The sequence below is a fragment of the Pezoporus wallicus genome, unplaced genomic scaffold (genome assembly GCF_028554395.1).
Source record: "Pezoporus wallicus isolate ANWC-B61680 ecotype Strahan unplaced genomic scaffold, APGP_CSIRO_Pwel_v1 contig_3365, whole genome shotgun sequence".
NCBI lineage: Eukaryota > Metazoa > Chordata > Aves > Psittaciformes > Psittacidae > Pezoporus > Pezoporus wallicus.
The window spans coordinates 5,876,273-5,896,616 of NW_026640883.1; the positions used below are offsets into that span (position 1 = coordinate 5,876,273).

The following is a 20,344-nucleotide window of genomic DNA, read 5'->3' on the forward strand; positions in this document are numbered from 1 at the left end:
CAGGCCCTCATACTCAGTGCAAAGTTAGTCAGGAAAAAGACTTGGAAGGCCAGACCCCCCCATAACTCCTTAATGATTCAACTGCTAAAAGCTTTTGCCTGCCAAACATAATTCCCAAATTTGCTCCGACTCATACAAGGCATTAATTCAGGTTTGGTATTTGCAAGGGCTGTAAAAGATAGTTTTTCACAAATTTCTTCCAAAAAAGAGTGGAATCCTAGGAATTAGCATGCCAGTCCACGGCAGCCAACAGTTCTTGTGACAGCTAACTAGTATAATGCCTTATGGAAAAGAAAAACTTCAGATTCCTTTAACTGCTTAATTTAAACAGAAGCATTTAACAATGCCATAGCTGAGCGAATGCACTGGAAGAATTATGAATCAGTGTAAGAACTTTTTCCCATCAGAGTTTCGCAGCTCTTTCTCTGAGAAGATAGAAAAACCCCAAAGAGACTTCACATTACAGAGCTCATCATGCAGAGAAAAAGAACTGTTTAGACTCACACTGACCATGAAAGAAATGTTTTCCCAACAAAAAATGGCATTGCAGACTTTGGATGAACTGCTCCTGGGGGCTGGGGATGACTTTATGCATGAGGGAACTTTTCTAAGTCCTGGAAGTTTGGGGCAGTTATTTAGTGTTTCAAATTACACTAGTACGCCTTCAAGCAACCACATACTTCAGCATCATAAATACTGATAAGATACAGAAGGAGTTGCACTGATTATCTGGTAGGATTTAGGAGAAAAAAAAGACAAAGTGAAACTTACCTTTCTGCTGCCAAACTGGTATTTACCTTTCTTGTTTCTTTAGAATGTGAGGAACAAACCTGTGTATGCAGCCCTGCAAACCCAAATGCACCACTGGCACTTACACAGAGAAGAACCTTGTCTGTGCTTGGAGCACGTGCTGAGAACTAGTACTACCAGGATGCAAGAGCGACACATACAGTACTTCCACCAGATACCACAGGACAGGCTTCTCAAGAGTAGCAACTGAAAAGAAATGCATTTCACTCAGAAAGAACACACAAGCTTCATGGGAGTTCTTTTATTAAATAAGATCAGAAAATCTTGAGCAGGTACCAGTATCTTTCAGCATTCTCTGAAGTACATACGCTGCAAAAGCTGAGCCAGTCCTTTCACAAGGTACAGTTTGTTTACAAGATTTGAATTGCAATAGCTAGTTCTGCCTCATGAAACCAGTTTCTCTGAAGCCTGAACTGACAGCATGTGGCATAAGCTTAATATAGTCTCATTTATTACAATCACACCTTTCCAGGAATGATTAACCTGGAGGTGGTTTCTTCCCAAGCATTTGCATCTGAGCATTTCCAAAATGTGAGGAAAATGAAGAACTGGGAGAAGAGAGTAAAATAAAACTAACCTGAAAAATGTAGTTATAAAAAAGTTATGAAGTTATATTAAAAATAAGTAGTAGGTACATGAGGAAGCAAAGTGCGTTTCTTTTTTTTAATGCAAATTCAGCTTTCTCAGAAGAATGGCAGCTTCATCCTCCCTAAAGAAAGCTCCATGGAAAAAATAGTTAAATAAAACACACAGGAACTCACAGCTCCCACTCCAGCCCACCTCCTCTGAAATACACATTCTTCCTTATATCTATTCATGCCCACTGTCCTCAACCATCCAGTCTCTAAAATACTTCTGCATCAAGCTTCTTGCTCTCCAGTCACCAACATTTACAGTGGGGATGATTTTCTGTGGCTTCAGCCATTGCACAAATCGCTTCATTTCCAGGTAACTGCTGTGCTCACTGTAAGGAATCCCTGAAATGAAACATATCACAGCAATCTGTCAGTCTGCTTAGCTCCTTGCCAGAATACTGTTGCAAGACTTCCAGCTAAGAAATACTTTAGATAATATATATATATATTTTAATTCCTATTTGAGATTTAAAGTTTATAGCTGAAGTAAAATGAAATCCCAGATTTTCCTTCTGGAAAACCTACCCTGCATTAAGTTACTGAGTTGTTTATCAGTGCAAACTGAGCGACACCAAATGCACTTAGTTAAATGACTGTCATTTAACTCCACCCACCGAGAGGTGTGATCTTGAGAGGAAGACCCACAGCCTCCCACAAATGAAATCTTGGCTCTGGAACTGCACTGCCACCAGCATCAGGCAGACCAAGACTTTACACCTGAAAGTCTCTACCTATGTCAGATAACCTTTATCTGCATGAGAAGGACAGGAGCAAAATATATGTAAAAAGCTACATTTACTGCATTCTCTATTAATCCATTTATGGCTCTCTCCTGGAGAGACCATCTTTTCAGTTTCCTAAGGAGTTATCAGAAAAAGCATTGATTACAAAGAACAGTTGGAGCTTCCAGAATAAAAATACAAAAAGCAGCCACACAAAGTGAATCTTTACCACACTTATACCATATATGGTGATGTTTCCTCTTGTCTGAGGTTTGATATCCACCAGAGAAAGGCATGAATCAGAGTAGGTCCATCCAGTAGGTTTGAAAGCCAGAATGTGATCAAAATTCTCAGAAAACTTACTTAAGTGATCTCGCAAGCCCTGTGAACAGAACACAGCATAAACTGAATGCCATTAAATAGCTCTTTAGTCTAAAGGTTGGAAATTTCATGATGGAGAGACTTCAGACTAAACTTTATTTTCTTGTTTTAACATAAATATCATCTACTTTGGAATTATTAGTGATAAATGCTTACACCTGCAGAGCACCTTGTACCTTAGGATCTCAACTGCTTCATCTGAATAAGCCCATGTTAACAGCCATGTATTACAGATCAGAATATGTAAGGCATAATCACATCCTCTTACAGATTGTGAATTTCTTCCTCTCAACTGGAGGTCAGCACTCTGGCAGCTGAGTGGTGATAAAAGATGGTGAAAGTCTGCTTCAGTGCAGAACCATCTAGTTAAAGTGCCACAGAGATCCTGACATCTGCTTATGCCCAGAAGTGCTCAGAGTTAATTAAGCTACCCCAAAAAATCACAGCAAGCTGTGCATTAGTTGAATGCAGTGCATGGCTCTGAACACTCAACCATGTTTTACCACATCTCCATTCAGTGTAAGAACGAAACTACCTCTAAAAAAAAGTGGACTTTAAAGTTTCCAAATTGGTTAAGTTAGCCTTCAATGTTAAGCTAGGATTGGAAAAGGATGAAAGAGAAGCATAAGGAATGCACAGTCCTATTCCTGGATAAAGTGAGGTCAGTATTATTTCAAACAGTATTATTTCAGTATTATTATAAAAAGAGAAAATCAGTTGCATGTGTCCTGTACAAAACCTTAAAGGCACAGCCTCCATCTGAAAGCCCTACAAGATTACAGAACTCAAAATCATAAACTTTATATCAGCAGGCAGAAGAGGAATACAAAATAAAGACTGGTTAACAAAAGGTGGGGATAGGCAGCCTGTGATAGTCATAGAATCATAGAACCAACTAGGGTGGAAAAGTTCTTTAAGGTCATCAAGTCCAACCATTACCCCAGCACTGCCAAGACCACCCCTAAACCGTGTCACTGACCTGCCAGACACTTGAAAACTTAAGCAGGGAAGCAGAACACTGCCTGTAACACTGCCACATTTGATGGCACCTTCAGTACAACATCCAGTAGCAACATAAAGAATCCATCCAACCAGGCACATAAACCAAAAAAGACCCAACCACAATGCGTTTCATTCAGCAGCAGGAATTGTGGCTGTCTGCCACGACTCTCAATACACTGAAAATGTTCAGCCCTCACTAGATGACAGATGTAACTGCAGCAGTCAAATTCTCTTTCACACTTCATTTTTGGAAGATTAACATAACTTCAGGTAATAATTGAAGTATTTGCTCCCCTTGCTCTAACGAAATCTAAATACAGCACTTCAAATACTATGATTATTATATTAATCAATGCTGATCTGCTTTCACATTTTGCTATAAATTGAGTGTGCAACATATATGTTAAGGATGCAATTTCAATGCCATAAAAAATTGATTTGTGCATTTCAATCACAGGCATCTCTGAAAACCTCACCTCAATGTTGGTACAATCATGTTTGTAGTTATTAGAACTGTCAAACATGGAGCACAGACAGGTTTGGGGGGTTTTCCATTTGTAAAGAGCATGACAAAGAAAAACAGGGCATAAAACTGTGGCTTCTGGGGGATAATATACCATCAGGGGTTGGCTATTTGCATTCTACAGGATCACAGATGTACTCAGTTTACTAAATAAGGACTGAATCTGAGCTTTTGACGGAGAATCTTCCCATAAGGATTGAATGGATTTGTAGTTTCGGCTGCAAATCTACACAGACAGGAAATTAGCCCAAATTAAGAAGTAAATTGTGGTTTTGAAGAGGGCTATGGGATCAAATAAAACAGAAGAGGTAGGAGAGACCCAGAGGATAATGAAGCTATTGGCATTTACTAATGAGGATCACTAAAAAATTCTGCCTTTCCCAGTAATAAGCCAGTAATTCAAGAAAAAACACCTGGTGTAATCCAGCCAGTTCCATGGAACTGCTGGATTCCATGGAACTGGCACCAAAAATTACATGGTCTGTACAAACAGGATATCATTCCTCATTCTTTAACTAGAATAAGATTGCAAGAGATCAGATAATGTATTCTTAAAAATATTGCCTTTTCTGCATCCCTATTTACTGATGCTGAGTAGAAGTAAGATAGGAACTCATCTTTAAGCATTCAACATTCTCCACATTGTCCACTAGATGACTGTGCCTTTTAGTCTTTCCTGGTCCTTTCTGTGGTCCAGGTATCACCTCCAGCATGCTCTAGGTTTGTCTACAGCCTCCTATTCTCAGACATAAGACCCTGCATGACAAAATTGCCTCTGAGAAGCCAGGCTGTCCAGACATCCTCATGGCATAATCACACCCTCTGCATAAAAGCCCAGCTATGTGAGTACATCATATGTGGTGGAACACATGACAGCAGAATCACGTAAACCCAAAATCTGCAGAAGAAACTCAAATATATTCCTGTTTAAGACAGCAAGTTAAAAATAAATCCATACACGTTGCCATTACTCATTTTCTGCCCCACCATGGAAAAGATTATAGAACAATGTTAAAACATTAAGATATTAAGTTCAATCTCCTGCATCTCCCATCCAAATCATAAAGCCTCTTTTTCTCCTTTTTAGGTCAGCTCTGACATTGACTAGTCCTGCAGCTAAATACCATCTTGCTCTGAAGGATTTGCTTGAGATGGCACAGCAGGCCTGAAGCAAAGCATGAAAATTAATCCAAGTCCATAAGGTGTAAGCAACCACTGTTTTTCTTTCAGGTTACCTTTAATCTCCAGCCTCCTGCTTTGCCTTAATGCCATTCTGTATTTTGCAGCTTATAGAAAAACTCCCCCCCCCCCCAGGAATTAGTCACCTTTCCTAACTACTTACTTACTTTTGTGGGAAGAAATTCCCACAAAAAATCTCACCAAAAAGCCGCTGTCTCAAATCTCAACTGAAATGTGCATTTGAAGTCAACTTACATGAAACAATGCCTTAAAATAAACTGATTTACTTGCTCTTGCTACAAATATCAGAGAAGACTGTGTGTAGAAAAAGCTAAAGCATGTGTGTTTATATGAACTGTCTTTCAACTCACTCAATGTTTTCATTTGTTTATGTGCAAGTTTACACTGATTTTCAAGTATCCTTAGTCCCATGTGAACCACCAGCACAGAAGGAGAGAGAATTACTCTTTTAGAAGAAAAAGGAAGAAATACTTTCCTATAAGGAAAGAAGTTCTTCACAGTGAGGGTGGTGAGGGACTGGAACAGGCTGCACAAAGAAGTGGTAAATGCTCCATCCCTAGCAGTGTTCGAGGCCAGGTTGGATAGAGCCTTGGCTGGCATGGTCTAGTGAGAGGCATCCCTGCCCATGGCAGGGGGTTGGAAACAGATGATGTTAAGATCCTTTCCAACCCAAAGCATTCTGTCATTCTAGGATAAGAAGAGAGAATTATTCCTTTAGAAGATGAAAATATGATTATAAATACATGGAAATTGAACTGAGAAGAACATGAAGAACCTTATTCCTTTATGAAACACCAGACAAAGGTGGCCATGTTCAGAGGCTGCCTCGAAACAGAGACTGACAGGCAGAAAATCCTTTTAGTCTTTTCCTACATCATACCATGTAAAAGACAGGCTGAAAACAGGGACTCCATGTCACAACATATTAATTGCTAATAGGACAGATCCTGCAGTCATTACATAAATCTACTTCAAAAAGGCCCGCAAAGAGCAAGCCTTTGAACACCCCTCGTCTTATCTTGTACAAACACCTCACTGAAGTGAAATTACACTTTCTGTGCATCATGTTTGGAGACAGTTATTAATGTTTAATTGTATTTCATTTTCAATGTATTGCTACATGTCAAAACTCTGCTAAATAAATACAATCTGACAAGAGGTTGTGAAGCACCAAACAACACTGGTTGAGAGGAACCAAGAATAAGATTAACCACCAGGATAATCCACAGAGTATATGTTCTGAACTTACCTTAAAATTAATTTGCATCATGGGAAGGATATGAAGCAAAGTTCCATCCCAGTCCACACTGATGAGGGAATTCACAGTCGCTGACTCCAAGCACTGCAGTGTTTTGTACTTGTCACGGGACATGCTTGCTTTTGTGCCCAGAACTTCAGCAATTGCTTTGAGATTAATTGGGAAGAAATCAGATATAGAAAATTGCAAGAGTTAACTTTTTTGCTTGGATCACTGGATCACTTACTACTGAAAAATACCTGCCTGCTCTTGAGTACACACTTGGGCAATCATGCTGGTTCCTAATGGATGCTGGAGAGGGACTCTTCATCAGGGACTGTAGTGACAGGATACAGGGTGATGGGCTTAAACTAAAACAGGGGAAGTTTAGATTGGATATAAAAAGGAGGTTCTTTACTGCAAGGGTGGTGAGGCACTGGAATGGGCTGCCCAGGGAAGTTGTGAATGCTCCATCCCTGGCAGTGTTCAAGGCCAGGCTGGACAGAGCCTTGGGTGACAAGGTCTAGGGTGAGGCATCCCTGCTCACGGCAGGGGTGCTTGGAACTAGATTATCTTACTGTCCTTTGCAACCCAAACCATTCTATGATTCTGTAATTCTGTAACCAAGAGAAGCATAGTACACAAGGTTTTCATTAAATCAGAAAATATGTGCTTTGGTTTAGGGAATGCTTTGTTAAAATGTTTTTCATTAAACTGATGACTCTGAATAAACAGGAAAATATGTAATAGAAAACTAGAAGGAGAAACTGTTATCAAAATAGAAGTTTAAGAATAATTATATCCTTTTGATTTTTCTTGACTACATGAAATTATTAACAACAGAAGTGTCATAAAGACCTCGTTTTCTGTTTTTTTTTATTATTATTATTTAATTTCCATTAGCAGTTTTCTCTTCACGATCAAATAGGTTCCAGACTGGCCTTGTGTATATTCAAGGGGGGCTGTAAACATGGCAGGAAGATTTCTTTCAGAAAGCTAAAACTTACTGATTAGAAAACTAAAATACTAGCAGTAGGATTATTAAATATATTTAATGCCTTTACACAATACCTGATCATCACGACTAAAAGACCCTTTATATCTTCAAGAAAATATCTTTTAACACTTAGATATTTAGTTTTTGGATCCAGTACACTTTTTTACATACCTAAAAAAACTTTTTCTTTTCCAATGGAATAGGTGCCACAGACAACTAGAGTACGTGGGTTTAAAGTCACTGTCTCAAAGGCAGTATTAACAGCAAACTGGATAACCTCTTGTTGAGAAGGAAAAGTGTATTCGGGACTACAGTATCTGGAGCATGGAAACAAGAAACACCACTTCATTACACAAAATAAACGATGTGAATTCACCAAGAAGGTTCTCAAAACGGCATGCATACAGTAACAAAGTAATGAGGAAGATGTTACCTTCTACAGCATTTCAGTCTACGTGCAATCTATTTATTAGAAACTGAGGAGCTCAGATGAAATTGCTGCAATAAAATCCACATTGAGTGTATCAGTCTTTATAACTATTCACTTGTCTGCCACTGACACTCAATTCTGCAGTTTTTTCTCTATAAATACCAACTGCTCTTTCAAGTTAGATATTTGTATCACTTACTAATTACATCCTCATGCCTATTTTTTGTCATGCACACAAACCATACCATAAGGCATTATTCATTGGCAGAAACATACGGAGCTGAAATGAAAGTCTGCAGCTGGGCTTTAGTCACCATGCACAGAAAAACAATTTTATATATATATATATGAGTCAGAGAAAGGTCTAATGAAAACTTGGACAACTGATTGAATCATTTGGCATTCTTTCACTTGAATTCCCCCACACTCTTTTTCACAATGGAGTTGAATCCACATAAAAACAGTGCTCCATGAACCTCGTATTTCATACATGAAATGTTCAGCTCTGAGTTTTGCCACCCAGAATTTATACCACTCAATGTCATTTCAGTAAATGCTTTAACATCTTTTCTACTACCCACTTCTATTCTCTCATATAACAGCATAACAGATGAACAAGCTAGACATACATGGACTTTAAATAAAACCCTCATTTTATTCAACACTAAATAGAGCTAACAAAGGTTAAAACAGTTATGTCAGTCATTTACACTTACATTTATTTGGTTCATATAAAGTCTTATTAAATTGAAAAGAGGGTTATACTGAAAAAAAAAAAACCAACAAAACCTAGGAATTCAACACAACTTACGTGGTATCAAGGTAAAGGGTGTGAACCTGCTGATCACTCAAAGCAGGATAGCGCTCCATAGATGGATCTGCCCTGAAGTCTCCTGTGTGCAGAATAACAGTTCCACTGGGTAGGCAGAAAAGGATCATTGTTGCACCTGGACAACTGTAACACACAAAAAAAAACCATACAAATTGTATTAGTTCTCTAGACTGATAAACCACCATGAGAAATATACCACACTACATTCACTAGCAGGAAGCTGTGCAGAACAGCATTTTAAATTACACCTACTATGCAGTCTAATTTAACTAGAAGTTTCTGGTTTCTAAAGGAATTCTGAAGTTAATCTTATGGCCATAGATAAGCTGGACTTGAGTTCTCAGCTGAGATGGAAAAAAGGAAAAATCACACCAACAGTAATCAAGCATTAACTGCCCTTTTGGGATCCTCTGTCTTCTAAGTACAACAAAGATGCAGCCTCTGTTGCAATCCCTGAGGTTCTATACTTGATTCAAAGGGCAAAGAGCATTCTTATTCAGGAGAAAGAGAATTGTATTGTTGCAGATACATCTTCAGTGCAGGACTTACTGAACCATTTCCTTTTAAATTCTATCTGCAGATTTTAAACACTATCCACCATTCAGAATTCCCTGGTTATAAATGCAATTTTGTTACTGGTCACAGTGCATCCACTGCACCTTTTGCAGTTCCTTGCCAAAGCTGTCTGAAGGGCAAGAGTTCAGACTGGAAAACCAGAGTGGGACTATTCTGGACATGAATCATCTGTAAAGGATAAATGAAATCTCAAAAGAAATGGCATGAATCAGCGCTCAAATGACAGAACTGGTGACCGCTCCAAGAAGCTGAACTTTGTACCTAGGGTTTATATGCCTTTTAAATTGAAGCAGAGGATCAGAGACACAAACAGGAAAAATGAGAAGTGTCCAAATTACATAAGCAACAAGGCTTCCGCAATTCCAAGAAACAGTTTACAAAGGACTTCATGGAATCTTATCTCTCCAACTATAAACAAATCATACAATAAGCCGTGATGCAGTCTTGTGTGACAATATATACTTTAGGGAAAGGACTCTTCCCCTAACCCATAGGCAAATAAGGTGTCAAAAGGCAGCACAGCAACAGCACAGAGCTGTAAGTCTGGTGCTACTGAACCACACACTACCAGCATAATGGACAAAAATCTCATCCTTTATCACCAAATCCAGGAGAAATTTTGCTCCAGATTTAAACACGTTTATCTTTAAAGTTCAATTTCCAAAATGCTGGTTAGGTTTTGTCTCTCCTGGGATTCCAAAGTACCTCATTTTTCTTTTGCTGAGGATTTTACTATATTCAGTTGAAGCTACAGAAACCTATCTGATAATCAAATGTAGGATGCTGCCAAGTAGAGACCAAAAATTAAAGCATGCAGACCACTAGAAAAATCATTCAACCTCTCAACAAACTTAACGGTTATGGAGCTATGTGTGGTTAATACTAGGTACTCATTACAAGCAAACAAAATGAAGTTAAACTAAAATGATCAAAAAAGCCTATTCTCCTTCAAAGTTCACATCTTTCAGAAGCTAATTACTTGCAAGAAATTTAGGCTCCTACATGCCCAATTCATTTCTGAAGTGAAAATGCATGTTAGTAAGTCAACTCAGGAATGTGAAGTATTTTCACCCTTATTTTTCCAAATCCCCTAAACCCTAAAAATCCTAAAAATATAAACTGCCTGTATAGCTCTTTAATATTCTATACATACAAATATTGCACAACAAATGAAATAATACATACTGATTGGCATCGAGCAGCACCACTTTGATCCCATCCACCATACATTCCGTGTCCATTGGCAGTATGTGGACGTACTCCTCTTTGACTCGAAGTTTGCTCTTCACCAGATTGCCAGTTATCTGCAACAGGGAAAGGATTTAATATGGAATAGGAGCAAAATCTAAAAAAAGCCTTTGTTTATTTTAGAAACAAAAGCTCTCAAAGCCAGACTGTTTGGCTTACAGAGAAACTATGAGAAGCTATGAGATCCTGGGTATAATCAAGCCTTTCAGCAGCATTTCACCTCTCAAAAAGCAAACTGAAAGCAAGCTTGTCTTAAAAAAAGCAAATTTTTAAAAGCCCACCAACAGGTTATGGACTGGAATCAGAAAGGAGGCAAACAAGGGAGAATAACATCTGTTACAGACTGCCAAGTCAAAAAGAGGGGCTGGGTAAAGCCTTCTTTAAACAGAAGTTTCCATGTCACAGGCCCTGGATCTTATCGCAGAGGACTGCGGTCACCCCAACACCTACTGGAAGGGCAACACAGAACACAGGCATTTCAGGAGACTTCCAAAGTAAATCAGAAACAGTTTTTTGATCCGTGTTCTGGATAGGCTGATGAGACAAGGTGCCCTACCATGTTAAAGCTAAAGAAGAGTTGGTTGGACATATGACAGCTAACAGCAGTCTTGGCCATTCAGCAGCCTGAAGCACAGGACACACAGGAACCTCTGACCTGTTTACTTTCACCAGTATAAAAGTGCTTATAGTTGCATAGGGATTTCATAATACCCAGTAATCTTGGAAAATCTTACCTTGTTACAGTAGATTGGAAACATGAAGTTTTTTGTTAGCCCACAATAGTGATCGGAGTGAAAATGAGTAAGGAAATAAGCTGTGCAGCCTTCAATTTCTCCATACTGGAAGGCATCAACTGTAAAACCAGTTCCTAAAGCAAAACGGGAAGTGAAGCCAGTCAGCAAACTTGCACAGTTCAGAACTAGTTTCTAACTACATGTTATTTTTTTCTTTTTCTTCCAAATGAAAAGGTAACACAGCTACATTGCACGCACTTGAGGGAGCCATTTAAGCATGAGCATGGTTTGTGTATGAGTCAGTCACAAAAAAGATTTTCACTGACTAAATAAAAATTTAACAAAGTGTCCACACACAGACTTTCACAAGCCTCCCAAATACCTGTTGTTCAGCTGGCACCCTACACAGATGGCAACTGCTGAAGAAAATGAAACATATTTACCTGCATTCTACTAGTATTTCTGAAAGTTCATGTAGATTAAGATCTAATACCAGTACCTTCACACAAAATAAAATAGGTAATTGCAGCTTAACAAAATACATTTTGCAATCAAATTGCAATCATTCAATTACTCCACATTTAATAATCCTCTTAAAACATGTTAGCATGTAGAATCATAGAATGGTTTGGGTTGGAAAGAATCTTAACATCATCTATTTCCAACCTAACATGATCTATTTCCAACCCCCCTGCCATGGGCAGGGACACCTCACACTAAACCATGTCACCTGAGGCTCTGTCCATCCTGGCCTTGAACACTGGCAGGGACAAAGCATTTACAACTTCCCAGGGCAACCCATCCCAGTGCCTCACCACCCTTGCAGTAAAGAACTTCCTCCTTATATCCAATCTAAACTTCCCCTGTTTAAGTTTTAACCCGTTACCCCTTGTCCTGTCACTACAGTCCCTAATGAAGAGTCCCTCCCCAGCATCCCTATAGGCCCCCTTCAGATACTGGGAGGCTGCTATGAGGTCTCCACGCAGCTTCTCTTCTCCAGGCTGAACAGCCCCAACTTTCTCAGCCTATCTTCATACAGGAGGTGCTCCAGCCCCCTGATCATCCTCATGGCCCTTCTCTGGACTTGCTCCAACAGCTCCATGTCCTTCTTACGCTGAGAACACCAGAAGTACACACAGTATTCCAAGTGGGGTCTCACAGGAACAGAAGGGCAGGATCACCTCCTTTGACCTGCTGGTCATGCTTCGTTTGATGCAGCCCAGGACACTGCTGGTTTCTGAGCTGTGAGCACACACTGAAGTGGCTCATGTTCAGTTTCCCATCGACCAATGTAATTATGAAGCAGGCAATGTGGGGGCTTCCAATCTATCTGCTGAGATGAAACGTGACTGATTTGCCATTGTATGCTTTCAGTGAGGTTGTTTATTAAAGATGCTGCATAAAGAGAGCTGGATAGAAGACAGACCTTTTCTCTGCAAATATATTTGTTTTGAATGCAAACATACTGACAGATGGTCCTTTCACACCTTCTTAAGCCCACCAAATAGCACATGGAACTAATTCATCTGGCGGCGCTCAAATATTTTTTCATTTTATGTAACATAATTTTTCTAGATCTTCTAGAACTAGCAAAAGCTCTACTTACTTGAGGTTAGAGCTTCACGGATTTGCAACTCCAAAAACAACATAGCAGTCTGCTAATTAAAAATCACAAACCAAAAAATGCCCAAGTGTTTGAGAGGTACCAACCTCAGGGAGGCTGAACTATCCTATGCCATTGGGATAAATATGTATCCTTAGCAACACAGAAAATACAGTCAAATAGACTTCAAATGGAGCAACAAAATTCAGATCAAAGATAATACCATTTATAACAAAAGAACTTTAAAATTGCATTGTAGGCATAGGAGCATGCTCCTGAAAGTTATGTACGGAAAATTCTCTAAGCCTGTAGGAGCCATGATACTGGTGTAGCCCCAGAAAGACTTGCATATCAGTTTTCAAGAAGCAGCTTTGCACTTGGGATCACTAACATATTTCTATTTGGCTTCCTCAAGTATCTCCCTACGACTAAGACAATCCTTTGGTGGTAAACAGAACTGTGAGAATTTGAAGCTCTTTAAGTCACTGATCCATCAGCACGTAACTTATGTAACTGCTTGAGAGGATTCTGATAAATTCTTCTCTGTTTCCTTAACTAAACTTGTCTGCTTGGTTTTCATTTCTTTGCTTTCACAGTTGTAGTAAATCATATTTCTAACACTACTGAATTTCAACTACAAAATTGAACTCCATTCTCTTAAGTTAGTGTAAGGAAATAATTGCTATTGACAGCCCTGTTTTCAGGAACAACTGAAGCAATGCGAAAGATTAAATTCAGGCATTAGGAGTGAATATTATATATTCAAAATTATTTAAGAAAGTAGATCCATCTTTCCAAACTGCTTTTTGCTATGGCAAAAACATTCAGAAGTCAATCCTTGAACTCATTTTGGTGAGATAACTATTTCACTGTTTTCAGCCACTGCTAACTGCAAACACCTTCTTCTGGAGATCTGTACCTATGCCAGATTTTATCAACTCAGATGGAGGAAAGAAAGTTCATTATGAGTTGCAATCTAAATGGTTATGAAGAGTGTAGAATATGGAAGTCTAAATTTAGAAAAAAAAACAACTCAACACTCAAGCCAAAATTAACCTCTACAAAAACCAACAGCTCTCTCTCACCTGGAATCTTCTTGTAGAAAGGGCAGTGCTTTTTTCTTGTTTCTTCACCTGCAGTAGATAATACTTTAAATTTTTTATTCCACCTTTGCTGGCCACCAGAACTTACACCTGCAAAGGCTCCATTTGTTGTTGAACTTCCAGTAACTGCTTCTACATCTTCCACAGACCCTTCAGCTTTCCTTTTTGCCTGTCTGGGCCTCTTTCCATTGGGAGTTACTGAAATTGGTATCTGCTTTCCCTCACTCAAACACATTTCTTCTTTGCTTTCCTCTTTTACTTTGGGTTTTAACCCAAAAAAAACACCAATGTCCATTTGTTTGAGTTCTTTGGCAGGACTGGATTTGGCATTCGTACTTGCTAAAGAAAGAGATGTTACTGTTTTAGAATTGGGGCTAGGAAAGCACACAGCAGCTGTATTAAAGTTTCTTTCCTTCTTCACTACTGACTGCAAACTCTCCTGGCAAGAGGTTTTTTCAACTGCATTGGAAGGCATTTTATCTGCATTAGTTAAAATGTTACTTGACTCCCTCAAAGCATTACTCTTCTGAGTCAGAAGAGACCTAGCACCTTCTCTGGCTAGCAGTGGCGACGTTTCAGTAAAACTCAGGTATGCAGAATCCAAAGCGCAAGTACCGGTATCTTCTGACTCTGTATCACCTGATTTAGCAGCAGAGGAAATCAATTCAGGCTCTTCAGACTCCTCCCAGTTAAAAGGAGAAGAGGATCCACTGGCTAGTGCCTCTTGCTGATGCTGATTATCTACACATGTTGAATTACAAAACTTCCTGTTCTTGTGACTCTGAGAAACAGTTTTTACACCATGATCTAGATGGTCCAATGGCTTAACTTCCTCACAGCATTTGTTTTTAATTACAGAATGTCTTGGTTTGGTATGCTCATACTGAGGCTTCTGCTGTAAGAGAAGTCCATCAAATGTTTTAAACATCATAGAATTACAGTCTTCATCTTCAGAGTTACAATCTCTGAATAATTTCTTTTGTGATATTTTCACCTTCTCTTCCTCAGTTTCCTCTTCACTTTCCTCAAAAGTGCTCAGTGGAGAATAAGAAATTTCACATTCACTGAAGTCTGCTTTTGATTGTAGTAAACTGAGCTGACTTGTGTCTTTCTCACTACACAGATCCTCTCCTGTTCCACTTTCCTGAGCGGATACAAAGTCATAAAATTCAAAATCACAACTATTATCTGTTGTCTCTGTATGCTGAAATGTCTCTTGAGGGGTCTGAACACGTGCAAAAGAGGAAGTACTTTCACTGATTAAATTTAGAGACTTTATTTGTGGTGAACTCTGAACCCTCAACGTACAGTCATCATTTGGGGTATTTTTCATGTTCTTAGACGGTTTCTCACTCTGTGAGATTTGCTCTACTTGACCTGGGGAGCAGCTGAGCTTTGGAGCAGCAGAACATGTCATCTTCCTCTCCAAAGTGTCTGACAAAGAGTTTACAAGATAATCTCCGGCCCTGCTTGCTGCAAGTAGAAAATGGCTGTAACGCTTGTAGTGAGATGGAATGGTGGAATTGCACAGTAAACCATCAGGACACTCTACGAAAAAAGTTACACAGAGAAGTAATTTTAGTATCTTTGCAACTATAGTTGGCATAATTATTAAAATAAAAATCACACAAGACAATTTTAAAGCTGATTCTTATAAATGCAGCTATAGGAGAACAGAATGCACAAGTAATGACCTCCTGCCCTGAGCTGGGTAGAAGGGAGAATGCTTCCAACCTAAAACCAAACAGCTGCTGTTAATACAGCACTACGCCTGAATTAATACAGCCCTCTAACAATATGAATACCTAACCCTGTTTCAATATTGTGCTAATGTAATCATATGGCTTCTAGTTTCGAATTGTCCCATATGCAAGCAATAAGCTCAGAGTAGTAGCACCAGAAAAGGCCAGTAGACATGTTTCAAAATAAACCAAATCTTGGTCCTGAGTCAGCCTGAAATTCAATTTCAAATTGCCTGCTGGTTCACACATTAAAGAAAAAAAAAAAAAAGCTCATGGTTTTACTTCAGTGAAAAAAGTATTCAGCAAAATATCTGTTGCTATTCCCTAGGCCTTTTTTGTTGAGAGTTTGCTGGCCTATTGTGAGAGGATTTTAAGGTGAATATGTCAATCAATCAGAGGGATTTTTCATCTGTTAATTATGGGAGTAAGAGATGGAAAAGAGGTGTTAACCATCTGCCTTATCTTAAACTGCTGCCAAAATCGGGATTAAAGTTCTCACACTGAAGTGAATTTAAGTTCTCTTCATTCTTGAAGAAACTTCAATGAAACTTACGAAGATATAAAAAGCAAGGTTATTCTGTTACCTAAAAGAGCCCTTACTCAAGTTTCCAGGCTGGATGCTGTTTCAAAAGCTACAAGGTTGCTAAGAACATAGAATCATATAAATCAAACAGGTTGGAAAAGACCTTTAAGATCATTAACTCCAACCATTTACCCCAGAGACTACCAACACCACTACTTAACTGTATCATTGAGGGCCTCATCTACACTTAAATTGGATACCTGTATCTGTTTGGACCTGATATTTCCCCACAGGAAACTAGCAACTGGAATGCATCAGTTTTATTCCTCTTGAACAGAACTCAGAACAAAATTGTGTTGTCATATGATACAGGAATGATCATGTATAATTCTGTACAAAATTTCTAAAATATACTAAAATATATATTTTAGCAATATACTGGTAAATAGACCAGTAAATTAGCATAACAGACAGGTTTCAGCTTCCAACCATCCATACACAACTGGACAAATTATACAGCAACATGGATAGAGGATAATAAGATTTATACCTAAAAAGAAAGAAATTCACAGGGAGAAGTAGAACCCTCTTAACTGAAGGTTTTGCTGGCACTGACTTAGTAATTGAAATGGTATGCACCTTCAATTTCTTACATAAACTATTCAAACCTGAGCTTGCTGAACAACCATCTTTGTCACTACTCTACAGAGATTAGGTTATGATGTGAAATATTCATGTCTGACTTCCATGCTCTTCACAAACAACAGAGAATCTCATGCAAAAAAAGTACTGATAAATGATCAGTAACAACATTCTGAACACCATACCAACAACCCTCTCAGACTTTGAACTAAATATACAAACCCAAGTTTTACAGCAACATTATGTGAGAAGCCTTTTAACTTTTCCCTGAAGCTTTTTTCTTACTCTGTGCATACCTTTTTCATTGGATCCTGGAGTATCCAAACACTCAGCAACGTGCCATCGAGGTGTCTGGACCAATAGCAAAGAAAAAGGCATCTGGCAGCTTGGGCAGTATCCATCATAAACAGGCTTTGCATTTTGTGAGCTGTGGTCTGTGAGGCTGCTCGTGCTTTCCTGGGAGTGCACACTACTGTCATCTTTACATGGATCTGCATCCTCATTTGGCCTTGATACCTGCTCGGTCTTCTGAAGGGTATCAGTTTTTTCTACAGTCTTTTTTCTTTTTCTATTTGTTTTCCTTTTTGGCCTGCACTTGCCATCACTTACTGTCTGCACAGGTGTAGAGATGCTTTCTGCATTACTCGGATGCTTTTCCTTCCTAATGGATTTGTACTCCCAAATGTCTGCTTCCAATGAGGTATCATCAGACATGGCAACACAGGAATTATTTTCCTTTCTTTTAAGCAACAGTTCACAAATGTACCATTCCCTCCACTAATATGTTTTCTCTTCTGTCCCCTCTTCACTATCTTAAGAAAAGCACCTAAATTCATTTTGAAAACGAAACAAACCACACAGCAGTCCGTGATGGGACTGAAGCATGGCGAATCCTAAAAATCATTTAATGAGCGTCTCTTTGAGTACTTGAAATTACTCCTTTTAAACAGAAGCTTAAATAAGATACAGCACGATTCGCAGGGTGAGCCATTTTCCTCAGCGTCCCCCACGTAAGCGCCCAGCCAGGCCCGGCCCTAGGAAGGTGAAGCCCCTCCAGACCCGCTCCCTGAGTGCCACCTCGCTGCTCCGAAGAGGGGTGATTTTAAACGGAAACGACAAAGCGTTCAGCTGCAGGATCGCTGTCGGGAGTCACAGGACGGAGAAGGCCAACACCACCTGCCGGTCGGGCTGCGCTCCCCTCCTGCACTGAGGTCCCACCGCGGGTGGCTGCCGCCTGCCCGGAGTCTCCCGTGGGTACCTAGGGCAGCTGCCGCCTCCCGCCGCCTCCCCTCAGCTTCCCGCCGCTACCGGGATCGCGGGCGCCCGCACCTCCTCAACCCTTCCCGCCGCGGCAACACATTCGCTTCCGCAGCTTCGTCACGGGTGCTGTCGCTCAGCCTTCCTCATATTTCATAATAACCTCCCCCTAAAAAAAAAAATCCCACAATTTAAATTATTGGTGCCTTGCTTGGAATTTGTCGCGATATTCCTCTGTCTTCATAGCTATTCCACTTACAAATAAAAAAAGGAACAGGGCGGGAAACGCGGGCTGTGTGGAATCTGCGGAGCTGGAATCACCGCTGGGGATTCTCTTCACGAATATGCTTCTGTGAACATCAAAGCTATGTAAGAACACGCCATGAATGAGAAGGTCCCACTTTAATAAACGAGGTATTGCTTGTTTGTGCTTAGGTTTTATTATTGTATTATTATTATTATTTACAACTTCCGTCTCTGGCTTTGAGAGACGTGACGAATATGCGGCGGTGAAGTAGCAGGCTGGTAAACAGCGACCGGTCTGGGCTCGCCCAGAAGCTGTCATGGCGGCGGAGGGGCTGGCGGGGCTTTTGCCCGCCCAGACCCAACTGGAGTACGCCCTGCTGGACGCCGACACTTCCCAGGAGAAGGAAAACTTGGTCTACCAGTACCTGAAGAAGATGGACAGCCGGGAGCGGGACCTGACGGTGCCCGAGCTCGGCGGAGGTGGGTGGCAGGGCAGGCCCCGCGGCGGAGCGCGGTTCGGCTGCAGGGCCCCTCAGCAGAGGTGGCTGAGTTCTGGTGCTCACCGTGTGGCCGTTTTCTGTCAAGTCCCGCTGCTTGTGAGGGCCGTTTAATTACGGCCCCGTTAGCCACTTTGTTGTTTTTGTTTTTTTTTTTTTTAAGGCACTTCTGGTTACAGGAAATGTCACTCCTGAAAGCACCAGAAGCAAAGAACGAGAAAAAAGAATCCCTTTATACATGCTCCCCCTGTTACTGGTTGCAAAAACCTGTTCTTTAAAGTCTCTCTTCTAAACCTCTGCTAGTTTTGTTAATTTACATTCCTTTTTCTTTTTTAATAAAGCCTTCTGGACAGTATGTTGATATCTGTCTTCTCTGGTCATAGCAAGAACCTTATCAACTCTCACAGCCTTATCCCGAGTTCCCTTGGTCTCACTGCAGCCAGTTGGGTTTCCTAGCTCTCTCTCCCCATGACTTACCTGTGCTTGTCAGGTTTTGTGTCCCTGTTAACACAAACTGTTCTTGAGATGTCATCCTTCACTGTTGTGCCCATTTCCCTTTCACACATTTCTGTATCTTTTCTTCTGCTAAATATGAAATCAGAGGTTAAGTCTTGTAAGATCTTGCAAGTCCTCCTCAGGTTCTTTTAACCTCGGTGAGGCTCTCTGCAGCTCTGCTCACATCTGTCTGCAAAGCATAGATCTCAGAGGGTAAGCTTGTGTCATGGGAACAAATTCTGACTTGTAAACATTAGAGCAAAATGAATGCTTTCTGTCTAGATTTGGACCTCCGAGTTGAATTTTCACTTTTGTATTTTGCACTCTTTCACTTTCTGTGTTCTGCCAAAGCTTATTTTCTTCTCTGAAAAGAGCTCACATAGGTAGTCGATGCTTTTTACTTTCAGTATATTTCATGAAAGGTATTTTAATTTTAGTGAAAAGAGGAACAATGCCAGAAAATAAATACCCCACTCTTTTAAAATGTAAGCAGCAGAACCCTAATACTGTGGAAGTAATGCATATAATTTCTAATTGTTACAGCCACTAAATCTGAAAGTGTGTGCATCCGTTTCTGTTTATAAACATACGGAGATAGAGCTCAATCCTCCTCCTAGTGAAACTGAAAACAAGCCTCCTGCTGGCTTCATCAGCAATAACCTCTCCTGGGACAGTAAGAACTTCATGTGCTGAAACTGTCAGAGTGAAAGTTTTGAGGGTTTTTAGATTAGCCAGCATACATTTTTTTTAAATAGGCCTTCAGAAATTTAGTTCAGCTTTGGCTTACATCACATCTGTCTTTCCCTATGCCCTTTATTTTCAGAAGTGTTAAGTGATAAAAATGGCAGACTGTATTACAGGATATTTATTTCTTTGGTTGAGATCAGTTTCTAATGCGATCAGAGTAAT

At 39.9% G+C, this 20,344-nt stretch overlaps 2 protein-coding genes across 3 annotated transcripts in view; one reads left to right on the top strand and one right to left on the bottom strand.

Moving 5' to 3' along the window:
* Nucleotides 1–1,079: 1,079 nt before the first annotated feature.
* Nucleotides 1,080–18,065, bottom strand: DCLRE1A (DNA cross-link repair 1A). Of its 2 annotated transcripts, none has more exons than XM_057420997.1 (9): nt 17,237–18,060; nt 14,016–15,581; nt 11,328–11,461; nt 10,531–10,649; nt 8,749–8,892; nt 7,679–7,824; nt 6,523–6,677; nt 2,408–2,549; nt 1,080–1,787 (listed from the first exon to the last, which is right to left on the bottom strand). In XM_057420997.1, the coding sequence occupies exons 1-9, from the start codon at nt 17,652–17,654 to the stop codon at nt 1,621–1,623; spliced, it is 2,991 nt and encodes a 996-aa protein (XP_057276980.1). In that variant the 5' UTR covers nt 17,655–18,060; the 3' UTR covers nt 1,080–1,620. The 2 variants fall into 2 exon arrangements, with proteins under 2 accessions (XP_057276980.1, XP_057276981.1); XM_057420998.1 differs by having other exon boundaries at nt 1,610–1,787; nt 2,397–2,549; nt 17,237–18,065.
* Nucleotides 18,066–18,706: 641 nt separating this feature from the next.
* NHLRC2 (NHL repeat containing 2) overlaps nt 18,707–20,344 on the top strand; it is a 31,374-nt gene continuing 29,736 nt past the window's right edge. The window contains exon 1 of the mRNA XM_057420929.1: nt 18,707–18,923. Coding sequence (XP_057276912.1) covers nt 18,761–18,923 — 163 coding nt within the window. The 5' untranslated portion in view covers nt 18,707–18,760. The remainder of the gene's footprint in view (nt 18,924–20,344) is intronic.

Bases quoted from the DNA above. Each gene is read 5' to 3' on its own strand.
- DCLRE1A (XM_057420997.1), bottom strand. From the start codon at position 17,654: ATGTCTGATGATACCTCATTGGAAGCAGACATTTGGGAGTACAAATCC. The intron at 15,582-17,236 runs GTATGCACAGAG...CTTTTTTCGTAG, and splicing joins TCCAGGATCCAATGAAAAAG to AGTGTCCTGATGGTTTACTG. The intron at 6,678-7,678 runs GTATGTAAAAAA...TTAATCTCAAAG, and splicing joins AAAAGAAAAAGTTTTTTTAG to CAATTGCTGAAGTTCTGGGC.